Source organism: Caretta caretta, chromosome 27 (assembly GCF_965140235.1).
Source record: "Caretta caretta isolate rCarCar2 chromosome 27, rCarCar1.hap1, whole genome shotgun sequence".
NCBI classification, from domain to species: Eukaryota; Metazoa; Chordata; order Testudines; family Cheloniidae; genus Caretta; species Caretta caretta.
This window is the reverse complement of record NC_134232.1, coordinates 11913547-11928644: the sequence shown is the minus strand read 5'-3', so window position 1 is coordinate 11928644 and position 15098 is coordinate 11913547. Positions and strand designations below refer to the sequence as shown.

General features: G+C 54.5%; 1 protein-coding gene across 4 annotated transcripts in view; it reads left to right on the top strand.

The window, feature by feature from the left end:
• Nucleotides 1-403: 403 nt before the first annotated feature.
• Nucleotides 404-15098, top strand: part of SRCIN1 (SRC kinase signaling inhibitor 1) — a 193558-nt gene continuing 178863 nt past the window's right edge. For 2 of the 4 annotated variants that reach the window (XM_048829844.2, XM_048829845.2), the window contains exon 1: nucleotides 5732-6040. Coding sequence is in view for 2 of the 4 variants with exons in the window: in XM_075123656.1 (XP_074979757.1) it covers nucleotides 419-503 (85 nt within the window). In the remaining 2 variants the exon portion in view is untranslated. Of the gene's footprint in view, nucleotides 504-5731; nucleotides 6041-15098 lie in introns of those variants that run through there. The other 2 variants (XM_075123656.1, XM_048829843.2) reach the window with 2 other exon arrangements.

Genomic DNA, 15098 nt, shown 5'->3' with positions numbered 1-15098 from the left:
GGAGTCTGTCCCCATGGTGACTACAAAATTCTGTATTCGAGAGAGTCGGTGGCTGTAAAAGTGGGCTCGTGCCCTGGCAGCAATCCCTCTCTGGCCCTGGCAACCTCGAGCTCCAGACAACCGTGCCGTGAAAGCTGAGCCCTCACCCTCTCTCCAATTATTGATCCCTTGTTTCCTCTGTGGTTTGACTTGTCCTAAAATGTGCTTTTGCAGCACCCTGCCCCCTCCTTTGCGTTCTCGCACGTGAGCCACCCACCCCGCTCCCCACCCTCCCCAGTCGGGCAGCTCCTCTTTCATTTGCGCGCTCTCCCGTTTTCCCAGGGCTGTTACCTGATACGTGTAGTAGCTCCACCCTGTTCAGAATAGCAAACACCGTCTGCACCCAGCTTACCCTGGCTCCTAAAATTACAGGTGCTTGATGCTGAGACCACAGCTCCTCCTTCGGCCCTGCCACCGATCCCGGGAGCAGCCCAGAACTGGGTCAGTCCTCGACCTTTCAGCTGGTGAGTAAATCGCTTGCTTATTAGGGCCTGGTTCAGAACAAAGGGGGTGGGAAGGGGAGGTGTTGAGATGAATGCAGGCAGCCAAGAATGGCTGGGGGGTCCCTATGTTGGCTGGAAGGTGAAGTTGGTGGTACCTGGTGGGTTGTGGGAGATGGAAAGGTGAAACCAGCCGTACCTGTGTTGGCTGGAAGGTGAAGCCAGGGGTACCTGTGTTATGGGCAGGCTGTGGGGGGGGGAGGAGGAGCATGAGGATAGGTGTCTGGGGGACTCCCTAAGAAAAATGGGAAAAGTTTGGAGTCCGTTTTTCTCCTCTGTTTGTTTGAAGGGAAGCTGGTCCCAGCTCTCCCCAACAGGGGTGATGGTGGCCCACCTTTTGGTCCCACCGTTTGATTAAAATGAAAAAGCTGTCTGGGTGAGGATCTTGCAGGGAAGGGGGAAAGTCCATTTAGTTGCCTGAACTGGGAAAAGTTTCTCCATTTTCTCCTCCCTCTGTTCATCTCTCCTTCCTCTCCTCTCCTGTGAGACAGGCTTCCAAACCCAACGCGCAAAGGGTCTTTTCTGTGTACTTCCCTTTCTGCCGGCAGCAGAGGCTTTTCCATCCTCTGGAGTGTTGCCACGCCATAGAATTTTAGCACCGTATTTGCTTTCTTAAAGCCCCAGCTCCAGGAGTCATGTGGCTATGTGAGAATCTCAGCTTTAATTTTTATTATTTTTTTTAAAAAAGAATGTTTCTACCCATCATAGCAGCAGGAAAAGCTTGGCAATGTGACACCTGAAGGCTCAGAAATGAGGCAGATAAAAACGTGTTATTTAATTGCCTTTAAAAAACATGAGTTTTTTTTTTTTTTTTAAATCTTGCAATTGGGGCCTGACTCCTATTTTTTGAGCCTTTAGGGGTGGCAATACTGCACCTCAGCCATCGCAGCTAGGTTGGTCGTATCTGCACAGAGGCCCAAGACTGGCTTGGAAAATGGGAACTCCCCTTGTAATTCCTAGCTGTGCCTGCCAGAAAAGGCATGGTATCAGGGCCCTTGTGCTGTGGCTGGTCCGTTCCGTACCAATCGGTGCATCAAGTCAGTCCAGTGTTTTCATCAGCAGTCACTTCACTCAAACATGCTTTTAATGGCTTTTTGAAAGGAAAAGAGTGCCTCGTGGTATCTGTGCATAGGGTTATTAGAAGGAGACCAGCGTAGGTCCATAACCTCTCTGCTGATGAGGATAAAGTGCTTGTTTAATACACTTTAGCTTTCAAATATTTCTCCTTAATGCGTGTTTGAAATGACTTGAGCTCAGAAAGGAATATGGAACTTGTTATAAAATAAGCATGCAGATTGGACTGCATTTCAGTCCCAATGTGGAGTTCATTTAGATACCTTCGCCGCTTCTCTTGGATTGCTACAATTAAATCGCCTGTCTTTTTTGATGCTGAAGAGTCTTGGAACTTTCAGCTGGCCTTTCTCCTCTCCACCGTGGAGGGTGGCCCCATCACATCTCCAAGGGCTCAGGGCTGAGGGTTTTTTTGGTGGAAGCCACCAGTAACTATGCTGGGTTCTCGTATGCAGACTCTAAGAGAAGCCATGTCCGCCGCCTCCAAGAACCCTGGATGGTGCCGGCTGTCATGAGGCAGTGTGAACGGAGCAATAAAAGGTTGTTACAAGGGGGAGCGAGAAGAATTGTTCTTCTTAACCTCTGAGGACAGGACAAGAAGCAATGGGCTTAAATTGCAGCAAGGAAGATTTAGGTTGGACATTAGGAAAAACTTCCTACCTGTCAGGGTGGTTCAGCACTGGAATAAATTGCCCAGGGAGGTTGTGGAATCTCCATCTTTGGAGATTTTTAAGAGCAGGTTAGACAAACACCTGTCAGGGGTGGTCTAGATAATACTTAGTCCTGCCATGAGTGCAGGGGACTGGACTGGATGACCTCTCGAGGTCCCTTCCAGTCCTATGATTCAACGGACTATGACTCAGGAGACCTGGTTTCTATTCCTGGCCCTGCCACTGCCTGTTGTGTGACTGTGGGCAAGTCGCATCCCCTCTCTGTCCCTCAGTCTTCCCATCTGTAAAATGGGGATAATGGTACTGACGTCCTTTTGTGAATTGCAATCTACTGATGGAAAACAATGCTGTAGAAGAGCTAGGGGTGGTGGTGGTGTTTGTTGTCTGGGCACAGGGGTATTACAGAAGGTTCAGTGAATAATATTCTTTAGTTTCTTGGTGACACAAGGTGACTGTAACAGTTCTGAGTGTTACTGTATGAGCATTTAGTCTTAAGGTACCTACGTTACCCTCTCATTCGACCCTGATTAATATCACCGATGACATGAGTGGAGCAGAGTCAGTTTATTCATCAAGAGATTTGTCTGTAACCTGACCCACTATATATCTTAACAAAGTTTTGACACGGTTGGAAGTCTGTGTTTGGGACCAGGAGCTGGGAGGGGCTGTGTTGGGACTAAGAAGCATCAGCTCAGCTATGTGTGGGAGTTATTACAACACCCGCCAGACTTACCCCTAACTCTCAGCAGCATTTCCAGCTGCTTTATTTTATGGATGCCCCGACCATGCCAAAATGCCTCTAAACCCTCGTAGACGGAGCTGGGTTTTGAGTTGCTGGTGAGGGAGTAGTTTTTGGCCAGGCTTGTAAATTTCTCCCTGATTGTCTGTGAAATGCAAACCTCCCTGGGAAAGTTGGCCACAGGCCGGGCTTGCTGCATGTTTGCTTTGTGTTCCATCTGGGTATGATGCATCCCATGGGACCCCTCTCCCCAGTGCCCCCAGAGGGTGGGAGTCTGCCCCAAAGGGCGCTCCCTGCCCCACAGACATTCAGAGACACCCACTCAGACTCAGCCCCTAGCACAGCCAGCTAACACCAGACCATGGCCGCCTCCTGCACATTTGGTGCGGGTGCGGCCAAAAGGCATTTCAAGCCTCTCAGAGAATCCTGGCGTGGGGATTCAGTGGCCGACGGCGTGAGCTTCTTGGCCAGGATCATGCAACATTGGCGAGAGAGGCTTCTGCAGTTGGAGGCTTTGCTCAGGGTTCAGTATATGCCACCCCGGCCCCTCTCATCCCAGGCAGCCTCCGTGGGATTTGGGGAATCTCAGACCTTGCCAAGTTTTCTTTTTTGGGGGGTGGGTTGGAGGGTCAGAACTTGCAATTAAATGATAGATTTTTAAGGCAGGAAGGGACCATTAATTCATCTAGTCTGACCTCCTGTACAGCACAGGCCAGAGAATCTCACCCGCTGATGCCAGGATTGAGCCAGTTCACGTATATTCCAAATCTGGGGGTTGTTCTTCAATTTCAGCAGCAACTCGGGTCTGTTTTTCCTTCCCCTTTCTCATTCTCTCTCCCCATCTGTTTTTCCACCTCTTCCTTTTTTCATTCTCTCCCCCACCCCCCTCAGCCGCAAACACCCCCCTGCCCTGTGGTGCTGAAACTCTGCGTCCCCTGCTGCCTTGTAAGAGCTGGTCTCTTGGGGGCAGGGAGCAATTGCAGGTTAATGAAGCTGGCATGGGAGCAAAGGAGAGAGCCTCCCAGCCATGGCTGGGTAGGAAACGAGCGCCCGTAGCTATAAGGCCATTGTCCCATTAAGATAACAGGTGCCCAAGCCTGAGCTGTCTATGCTAACCTCCCCCCCACCCCCCCCCCTCACCCTTCCTGACAGCCAAGCCCCACAGCACTCTGCAATGGGGCATTTCTCTGTCAGGACTCGCACATCAGCTCAATCAAGATGCACTTCAGTGGAGCTGGAAAAGGCTTCAGCCCCTCAGAGGTTCTCCTAATGGAGCCAGAGATTTCACTCTCTCTGTGCCCACTGGGCACTCGCTCTCCTGACTGAGCGGCTAATACATCCCTATCGCGGGAAGATTCCTCCAGCCGGGGGAGCGCAGGGGCTCCTCCCAGGCATGCACGGGAGCTGGTCCGCAGCTGGGAGCCCATCCGCAGTGCTGGCTGGCACGAGGAAAGCTGCTCTGGTTTACGCAGGTAAGGGTATTGGTACTCAGACAGCTTCCCCCCTCCTTGCTCTCCCTTGTGACAAGTGTGGGCTGGGGGGAGCCCCTGGCTCCAGCAATCCCAGCGGCATCCGTCCAGCAGCACCGGCTGTTGGGGAGCTCCCAGCTCAGCAGGGGTCGCCTCTGGAGGATGGTGGCATGGGGAGACAATCTCGGCTACCCCAGCCCTGCCCTGGCTGTCTAGCAGGGTCACAGGAGTGATTATTGAATGTTCTTGTGCTCTCAGAGGTGGTCTTTCGTTGATTTCCTTTTGGAGAGGCAATGCGACCTAGTGGGTAGGGCGCTGGAGTGGAATCAGCAGAGCTGGGTTCTTTCCGGGCTCTGGGGCAAGTCATTTCATTGGTTCCCCTGCCCGCCTCTTTATCTGTCTCCAGTGCTTAATTGGTAAGGAACGTGGTGCTGGGGCTCAAGCATTTTTGTGTGTTTTTACCTTCATAACTGATGTGGCAAGCCTAGCGGTGCCGGAGCTCCACCCTGGCCCAAATGAAGCACTGCCTGTCTCCTCTCTTTCGATCGTAAGCTCTTTAGGGCCAGGGGTGTGCCTGGCTAGGCCCAACACCTGCCACCACGCTGCCCCAATCTCATTTGGGGGTTCTAGGTGTGACTGTAATGTTCTGAATAATTATTGTGTATATCAGTTCCCATCTGCCCCCCGGGGCAGGGGGGCATTCATGGTGGCTTATGCAGGCAGTGTGCAATGGCCAGATGACGGACAGGCCATCTCTGAGACATAACTGACAGCTGTCAATACTATCCGGGGAAGCGATCAACAAAAGGAGCTCTGCTGATGTGGTTTCCACCCCCATCTTTTGCTGAGATTGTTCCTGATGGACCTTTAGAGCTAAATCAGTACCTGTTCCTATGACCGGCTGGTGGGGGATTCTGACCAAATGCCCCTCCATGGAGAACGAATTAGATTTCGTTGTACCCCACAGGTGTGCAGTGGAAATGTGAAGGCTGTGTCAGGAACCCATGTGTGTAGGGGAGATCCTATGCTGGCTAAGAAGAAAGTGGCCCATTATTAACAGTTTGCAACTCCTGCAGTGTGGGAGAGCCGGGCGGTGGGATATTTATCAACGTATCCGACATGGCCTTGCCTCCTGGGTCCTGCTGCCTCTGCCGGAACCAGCGGTAATTACACGCTGCCCTTATTATCATAATATCCTCCTGGCATTTAGACTAGACACCTATCTCGGAATAAAATGTAGGGGCCTTTAAGCGAGAGGGACAGATCTCCCTGCACATTAATCTGTCATGAGCTAATGTGTCTCCCATTTGATCCTTTGTACATCGCCGAGCCGAGCGCTCACACACGCACGCGCTCCCACTCTCACACGCTCCCTCTCTTGCACTCCAGCCTGCGGTCTCCCATGGTTGGCTGGGCCTGAGCCCCTCGGAGAAAGAAAGAAAGAAAAAGAAAAAGCCAAGAAAGCGAGCGAGGAAAGCCCGGGCGATAATGGGAAATACACCCTCTCAAGGCATGTCACTCTCACTATGTGCACCCATTCTTAAGTAGCAGGTATTTTTTTTTATTTGTGTGTTTTTGTTTTCTCCCCCCCCTCTCCAACTGCCCGTACGGTGTGGTGATGCTGTGGGGAATTGGTGCTGCTGATGCCAGAGTGGTTTGCTTTGAAGCTGAACAGAGGAAGATCAGCTGGGGGATCTTGCTTTTAAAAGGGCGGGGGAGGGGAATTAAGCCCCCTCCATGCAGTGACAAGATAGGACTCTCCGGCTACCCCCTCACCTGGGGGAATGGCTGCAGATGTGGGGGGGAACTGGGCTACCAGGGGATGCTGGCTGTCAGATGAAGGCAGCAGGGGGTGCTAATCTGGTGCTTGTGGCCACCGCTGGTTTTCAGTGTTGTCCTGTTGTCAGGGCTGCCTGGCTCCAAGGGGATAAAGTATCTATAGAGCCTGCTGTCCTAGAAACGTTGCCAGAACGAGTTGTATTTTTTTTGGTGGGGGGGGGGAGGAAGATCAACCAAGGGGTGTGCTTTTCTCTCTTGCCTTACAGCAACGTAGTTTAAGTGCTGCACTGTTTGCTGCTTGAGCTGGGTTCTGAATTTCCCTTTCTTTCCCTGGGCTGGTGGTGATGCCGTCTGCTTCATTAAATAACCGAAACAGATGGGGTGCGGGAGGGTGGGGGCTGGTTGGCTGGTTAATGCCTGGTTTTTGGCTTTTTCCAAGGGGGTGGTGGTGATCAAAGGCAGTGTGCGGAGCAGGCAATCCGGCTGCAGGTCGCCCGGGTGAGTTATTTTAAGTGTCCTTAAAGGAGGTGGAAAAATATGGCACATCACAGGCTTTGGGGGGGAGGAGGGAAACTTAAAATAACTCAAACCACTCGCCCCCTTCGCCGCCGTGACTTGCGGTCGCTTTGCTCCTGGCGCGTGTGCAGAATAGGAAAAGGCACATTGTTCCCGGTATTGGGTGGTGTGCGAGTTGGTGTGGTGCCAAGGCAGGGGTGTTCTTCACAAAGGGGTGTGTGTGTGTGTGTACGCAAACTTCACCAGCAGGTTCCCAGGGTGTTGCCGCACCAGCCCCAAATTCATGCAGTAGGGCTTGCCGGATGTGTGTGGGTTTGGTTGGCACCCCCGGCTCTCCTCCCCGGTGCTGGCAGGGGAAGCAGGAGCCAAGAGGAGGAGAAGAGATGGATTTCAAGGTGGGAAGAGGTGAGGGACATGCTGGTTGCTAGGGCCCCCTTTCTTTTTTTTTTTTTTTTCTCTGCTTGGGCTTTAGCTCTGGCGGGTTCCCAGACAGGCAGCGTTTTCTCTTTTGTTCCCTGCTCTTTTCCCCCTGGCTGTTCACCAGTGCTTTCGCCGTGCTGCCTGCAGGGCCCTGGGGATGGGCTCGATCTCTGATGGAAGCTCTGTCAGATCGGACGTCTGCCTCTGTGGACCCATGGCTCGCTCCGCCAGCAAGCAACCCCTCAGTGGTGGGGTGCAGGAAGGGAGGCGCCGCCCTCCTCCCCTCAGAAAACAGGCTGCCATAGTCTGAGGAGGGGCAGGGTACATAAGATTCCCTAAAAAAAAAAAAGGGGGGGGGGAATGAGGGTCACTGGAAGCAGCAACTGCAGGACCCCCCGCCCCCGAGTGAGACCACTTACAGGGGCATTGTTTGGTGTCAGAGCTGGGAGAATATTCCCCCTCCACTGGTGATTGTCCCTCTGCCCCGTACCCGGTGCTGGCCCAGCCCAAGGCTCCCCGTTCCCGGCTGCTCCCTCGAGCCGGCTGCTGACATCTGTGCCGTCTAACCCGGCTGGTGCTGCTCTTTCAGGAAAGCAGCACATTGCCGAGGTGTGTTGAAACCAGGCGTGCAGATTGTAGGTGCTCTCATGTGCCCTGCTCTCCCAACCCTGCTGTGTTCACATAGGACCAAGAGCACAGTGCCCTGGGAGGCTGAAGCCCATCATGTCATCCCAAAGCAGGCCCACCTTGCCTGGAGGGTGGGCTCGAACCTGGGACTTCTGGAGCTCACTGCGTGAGCCTCTGCTGCATGAGCTAAAAGCCACGGGGCTCTTAGCCAAGGCTGTAGCAAGCTCGTTAACCTTTAAGTGGACTCGGTGCCACAACACGACACCCAGGAGGTGTGTGGGTTACCCCAGTGCCATGGCTGGCCGGCCCCGGGTGGTTATTGCAGCCCCAGCCTGTGTTCTTTCGTCCTCCTCAACGATTACTGTCCTAGTTATTGCCTCAAAACTGTCCCTGGAGCACCCAGCCTTCAAAGACCTTTGGAAATGTATCCAGACTTGCTTCCTGACAAGCCCTGGATTCCCCGGGCGACTAGCTTGTGGACTGCAACCTGGATGGGTGGCACATGAACTGCCTGCTGGGGGAGGCTAGCCCCCAGTCCTGCCCCTTCTGCCTGAGGCCCTGCCCCTTCCTTGCCTCCCCATCCCAGAGTCCCCACCACCGCAGCTGCCGGCCCCCGCCCCAGGCTAGTGCCCCCAGCCTATGGTACCCACCTGTGGGGAGGAGAAGGGGGCTGGTGGCTATAAGTACTGGCTAACGGCTTTGTGCGGGGGGGAGGGGGGTCTTATTCATTGTCCAGCCAGGAGTTAGACTCCTCCCCCCTGCTCTAGGATTGGGAGGGGATCATGTCTGTTTATACAGTCCTGGGTGCCCCCTAATGCAGCTCCATCCTGGGGCCTTTAAAAGTCTGCTTTTACCCTAGTTCACAGAGCCACTGTCAGCAATAGGCGCCCCTGAGCTGGTGTGGCTGAGGCCAGTTGAGTAACTCTGCGGCTGTGGTTTTGAGAGGCAGGATGGTCATGCGGTTAAGGCACTGGACTGGGCGACAAGATCAGGGTTTAATCCCCAGCTCTGCCACTGACTCCCTGTGTGACCTGGGAAAGTCACTTAATCTCTCTCTGCCTCACTTTCCCCATCTGTAAAATGGGGGATAATAATCCTTCCTTTCTCACCCGGTCTGTCTACTTAGACTATCAGCTCTTTGGAGCAGGGGCTGTCCCTTGTGAGGCGCATGTGGGGCATCGATCGTGGTTGGAGGCCTCTGGAGTGACTCTGATACGAAGAACAGGGGTAGTAATTTGCACCCTGCACTAGGGCTTGCATTTTCCCCGTGTCGGTTCATGGACTCGTTGCTGACGGCTCCTGTCGGTTTCCCAGTGTTGCAAGGGGCCCTGGAGTCAATAGCCTTCGCTGCAGTGAGAGGTGTAGTTTGGCTTTTTGTCCCTTCAGTCCTGGGTTTACCTGACTGCGTTCCCCTAGCAAAGCCCCAGCCGTGGGAGGGTCCACCCGCTCCTGGAGTGAAAGGTCCATTCCCTTTCCCGTGGTCACTTCTCTCCCGTAACGGTCCATCTTGTCCTGAGGCACAGAACCTCGTGGGATGCCACACACTGCAGCCACAGCCCCCGAGGTAGCTTATTAGCATCAGACGTTTAGAAGACCCTTTGGAGCTAGCCTTGGTACCAGGCAGCTGAGTGAATCCACTGTATCAAAGAGCCCCATTGTAACCCAGCTAGTGTGGGGAATGCGGACAGCTCCCTCTGCCTTCTGTGGGGGTGCGGGGTATAAAACCCCAGCAACCCAGGATTTAATTATAGAAACTGATTCTTCTTTGCTGTACATTGATCTGTCCCGTGCAGTCGCTGTCAGAGAGTGCACAGCTGCTTCCCACCCTCCCCCCAGTGAAACGACCTCCCCGTGCACACACGCTCGCCTTTGTGCTGCCAATTGCTGTCAAGGATGGGGCGGGAAGAGGGCCGACCTCCTGAGCAGCTGGGGGAGTTGGGAGCGTGGGGTGGGGGGGGTGGGGGAAGAGGATTTCCTTTTAGGCTCAGAGGAGGTGGCAGGTGGGAGATGGAAATAGGCGTCCCCAGAGTGCTGAATGCATAGATAAGCTTCAGTGCGTGTGTGTGAAAGGTGGCCGTACTGGAGAGTAGAAAGCTGGTGTGTCTGGGATGATGGGGAACATGGAAGGGGAGGATGTTTTGGGCGGGGAGTGCTGCAGAGTGGCCAGGCTGCATAGGTGTGTGCACTGTAGCAGATAGGGCTGTGCGCTGCATAACCCGCCCCTCTGTCCCGTTCCCGTTCCGTGTTGCACTGACAGACCCGTGAACAGCCTCCCTCACCCGGGCCCCGCCAAGCAGCATCCATCCAAGATAATGTGTCCTCCCCTTGCTAGTTTTTGACAGTCTCCTCTGACTCCCAAAAGCAGAAATTGCCTCTCTTGCACATCCTGATGTCCCCACCGCTGACCCCTTTGCAGCCGCTGCCTGCACACCCTGCCAGTCGCCCCCAGGCGCTCGCTGTGACCGTGAGATGGGTCTGTCCTGCAGGGCTCTTCTCTGGCAGGATCACAGGGCTCGGGTGAGTGGGCAGGCGCTCACTACAGGCCCTTCTGCCTGGCTGTCTCTCTAATCTCTCAGGGATGGGAGGACAGCCTTGTTGGCTTGATGTCTCCCTTTGATAGGCTGGGCCTGTTCCCTGCTACTTCACAAAGCCGATCTCTTCCCTGGTTTTTGAAGGACTCTCACCCCACCGGTCCCCAATGCCCTTAAATGCTGAGATGGTGGACTGTAATCAAAGCAGTCTGAGGAGAGCCGAGGCTCATCCCCCTGGGGGTTTGGATCAGGGGAGGCGAAGGGGGGCTCTCTGCAGCCTCGGGTGTTGGAACTGTGGCTGGAACTGGAACTGAGTTTTCTAGTCTCATTGTGGGTTGGGAGCTTCAACTTGATCCTCCTTGGGCCCTTACTCCGTTTAGGAGAGGCTGGGGAGGGGCGCAGCAGAGGGAAGGAGCCGAAATGTGTTGGGAGGGAAATGTCCCCCAGGTGGTCTGTAGACTGCTTCTGTTTGTGCCAGCCGAATCCCTTTATCCCTGCTGTGTGGCAAGATTTGCACTTCAGCTGGAAACCTGTTTGAACATCAAAGCCATCAAATCACCCTTGGGCTGGGGGAAGTGGAAATACACCATTTCCAGGTGCAGGGAGCTGGAGGGTAAAGGCTGATATAAACGAACTTTGCAAGCCCATTGGAGAGGGCCGTAACTCCCTGCGGTCTGTAAGATTTGCCTCTCCCCGTGACAGTCTACTTCATTACATTCAGGTTCTTGTATTGCGCCCATCACCTTGGTCTCTGACCATGTTAAGCAACGTGATTAGCACGTCACAGATGGGGTTGGTTCTTTCTCCTTTCTTTCCTGCTTACAACAGCCCTTTTGGGGAAGTGGCAGAGTGTGGGCCTGGCCTCACCCCGTTGAGAGCTCTGGGCATGTTGATAGCCTGGGTCAAGCCATGTTGTGTGTGGGGCCAAAGAAACGAGGCAGAGCATGGTTCCTGAACCTGGTTTGACTCCGGCTCTGCAAGGAGAGAGGCACCCACCCACAGCCAACCCTATGCTGTGACCTGGTGCCGCAGGGGAGCTTTGCTCGTGCAGCTGGACTGCCCTTTTGAAAGCTTCCTCAGGGCAGGTGATGTGTTGGTAGGGGTAGGAGGACATCTTACAGCTTCCTGGCCTGTCCTGAAGGTGCTAGAACAAAGGGGAGAGACCATGCATGGGAACAGGGTGAGGTCTTTTCCAGCGCTCTGTCTGGTTTGGAGTGGGGATGGGGGTGTGGCACTGTACCAGCTTCCAAGGCTGCTGGGCTTTACTCCAGTGATCTAATGCATGTGCTCTCCCAAGGGGGAAGCTCAGGTCTCCTCTCACAGAACTGCCCACCTCTGCTAGGGAGAGGGGAACATGTGGGCTTTTTCGCCTCCTACCCACCCCCTCCAAAAGCCCAACCCACTGGGCTAGGGGCTATGGTCCTCCTGCCTTTCCATGCTGCCAGCTGGGGGAGGAATCTCAGTGAGGAAAAGCCAGTCGCCTTAGAGCTCCTCTTGTTCAGCCTGAGCCCAGTGCTGAGCTGGGATGCTCCCCCATATAGTTCATATTGTATCCAGATCTGGAGCAGCCGCTGTCCCCATCTATGTAGCCTGCTAGCTCCGATTCCTCATGCCACCCTGCTAAGAGGACTATATTTCCCAAAGGGAAAACAGGACATCCCCAGCTGCTTGCCCAAGGCCCCCCCTCCCCGAGGCTGTTGCTGGCCGTTAGATCTCTGCATGCCCCCGCATGAGACAGTCGCTGGTCGCTGCCACCCTGCTGGTCCCTGCATGCTGGACTGCTGGCCTCCCCTCCCAGCCCTGCCCCACCCCGTGTGGGGCTGGCGTCTCCGCTCCCCCCCCCCACATGTTCCACCGCTTTTTGATAAAAGTGAGCATTTGTCCCATTTGCTCAAGCCAACTGATCAAAACCGGGACAAATGCCCACTTTTGCATGCGCCCCCCCCAAAAAGTCAGGACAGGACTTAAAAAAGGGACTGTCCTGGCCCAAACGGGACGTATGGTCACCCTACACCCTGCATATCCCAAGAGGACACCTTCTCCCACCAGTGGTAAAGACACAGGGGGCTGGAAGGCAGTTCGTGTGTGTGTGAGTGTGGCTTGCTTTTCCCTATCAACTGTGCTTGCTACCCAGCCAAGGTCCTCATTAAAACCTTCCCCCAGCCACTTGCCTACTGGCAGGGCTGGGGCTGCAGGTGCAATGATGCTCAATGAGACGCTCAGCGAAGGAGCTTAAATGCTCGTTAAAAAAAAATTACTCATTTGCTTCCATGGGGGGGGGGTAATGAAATTTTGCTGTCAGCTGTTTTTATTTTATTTTTTCCCCCTCCTGCTGCACGAGTTCCACTCTCCAAACACATGCAGATGAAGGGTTTCTTAATTTTGTTTCAAACAGACGGGCTGCTGGAGAGGCTGGGGCGGGGGTAGGGTGGAAGAGGAGGGAGTGGAAAAAACCAACTTGTGTGTTTTTGGTGGCTTTTGTTTTTTTGTTTTTTTCCATGCAGTAATGGTCTGATGACATGGGGGAGGGTGGCAAAGGAGATGATGCAAATGACTTCCACGGCATCTCATCGCTCCAGCCCTGACAATCCAGTAGCTGCCACCCAACCAAGGGTGAGTGTCACAGAGCAACTGGGCATGAAAGGGGGAAAAAAAAATCCTTCCTTCATTTCTGTCATGGCTCCGCTCCGATCCCGTGACCCTTATGCTCCCGCTGTCAAGGAGCGTAATCTCACGGTCAGGTCTTCTCTAGAAGACCTTCTTGGAAAACCCATGAGAGCCGTGGCCCTCTATCTAGCTAAAGTACTTCTCTGGCCTCCCCATCACTGTCGTGTCAGAGCCCCTCATGGGCTGTAGTGTATTTCTGTGCTACTCCTCCATTTTACAGATGGGGAACTGAGGCTCAGCCACTCAGGCTAGACCTACCTGCGCTGGCTTCAATTTAGTTAGCACAGGTAAAAGTAGCGGTGAAGAACCAGTGGCGTGGCCTGCCTGGAACCCTGGGCCCATACTTGCGTTCCCAGCCACCACTGCCGGGTCTTCTCTGCTATTTTTAGCCACATTAGCTGGGTTAAAGCGAGTGTGGCTAGGTCTGGCTTAGCCACACCCACACCACGGCTTGCAGCAGAGATGTATGCTCAGGGACATGCCCAAGGCTATGCAGGAAGTCTGCGGCAGAACGGGGAGCTGAATGCGGTGCCAAGTGCCAGGCTCCTATCCCACCCACTGGGCCATCCATTCGCTCCGCAGTCAGTCTTGAGCTGAACGCCCCAGCAGGGAGCTAGGGGAGGTCACTGGGCTCGCAGAGAAACGGTAAAACAGGCTCTGATGAATACCCCATGGCCCTTAACACCCCAATTCCACCCTGATTCCAAGGGGAATTTGTAGGCTCAATGGTGGTTCCTTTCCTGTTCTCAAACATCACTGTAGTGATGGCTGGTAGATCTGCACCATCTAAGCTGGAGGGCTGGAGCCGCAGGGGGCTGGGCCTGAGTCTTGCTCACTTAAAGTTTCCTCCTTGTGGTTTTATTCTAGGGGTCCTTAGAGCACCCAGTGAGAAGAGCAAAGCCCCCCGGCCCCCTAGAAAATCCCCTAGCCTAGCTATCATGGTGCTTCTGCCCCCTGTTGCCTCAGGAGCTCAGCGCCTCGAATATATTTATCCCTATAATGCCCCTGTGGGGTTATCCCCATTGTACAGCTCAGGAGCTGAGGCACTGAGATACTAAGTGACTTGTACAAGGGCCCACAGGGAACCTGTGCTAGGGCAGGGAACTGAGCCCAAGTCCAAGGCTAACCAGTGGGCCATCCTCCCAGGCCTAGGATATGATCCAGCCATGTAACGTGAACTCCTGTCTTCTCTGGAGGGAACTGACCCCTATGTTGCGGGGCCTATTCCTGGAGTTAGGGTCCTCCCCACCTTTGCAGAGCTGGCTCTATGCCCCAGCAGGAGCCACCAGCCCTCGAGGTGTATCTGGGGCAGGAAGGGGTCATGGCAAGGACATTCCTACACCCTAGCTGTTCCCAGCTGCCGGAAGAGCCCCGGGGGCCTTGGCAGCTTAGGGCAGCCCTCAGCGCTGCTGAAGCTTATGTGGGGGGCTGAACTGCCCAGGGCAGCTACGCCACTGAAACGCAGCCACAGAGGGGTTTTCTGTCTGCCGGCCCCGTGTTGCCTCCCCCCCGCCCCCTGGCGAGGGGCGGTGCATGGCTGACATTCTTCCATCCACCCGGTGGTGTCTACACCGGGGCTTAACGACGTGAATGTTCTGCACCCCGAGCGACATACCTGGGTGGAGCTATGTTTCAGTTGTAAAACCAGGCCTGAGTAGGGTGACCAGGCAGCAAGTGTGAAAAATTGGGACAGGGGGTAGGGAGGTAATAGGAGCCTATGTAAGAAAAAGACCCCAAAATCGGGACTGTTCCTATAAAATCGGGACATCTGGTCACCCCTAGGCCTGAGCCAGTCTAACGGGGTCTGCGGTCTGGAGCTCTTTCTCCTACTTTCCCGTGGGTGGGAGGTGGATTGGCATAGTGACAGGGGAACCCTGAGCCGGGAGGAGAGCCCCGGCAAGAGGCCGCTGTGAAAACAGTCCCGCTCCCCTCAGCCTGGTGCACTAGCTCAGAGTGTCAGCAGTCAGCCCAGCCCAGCCGCAGGTATGGTGTGATGTCTCCAGTCTTCATAATCCCGCAAACGCAGCTGCTACGTTTGTTCGTGAGTTGCCTCTCCTGGGGAGGGCAGA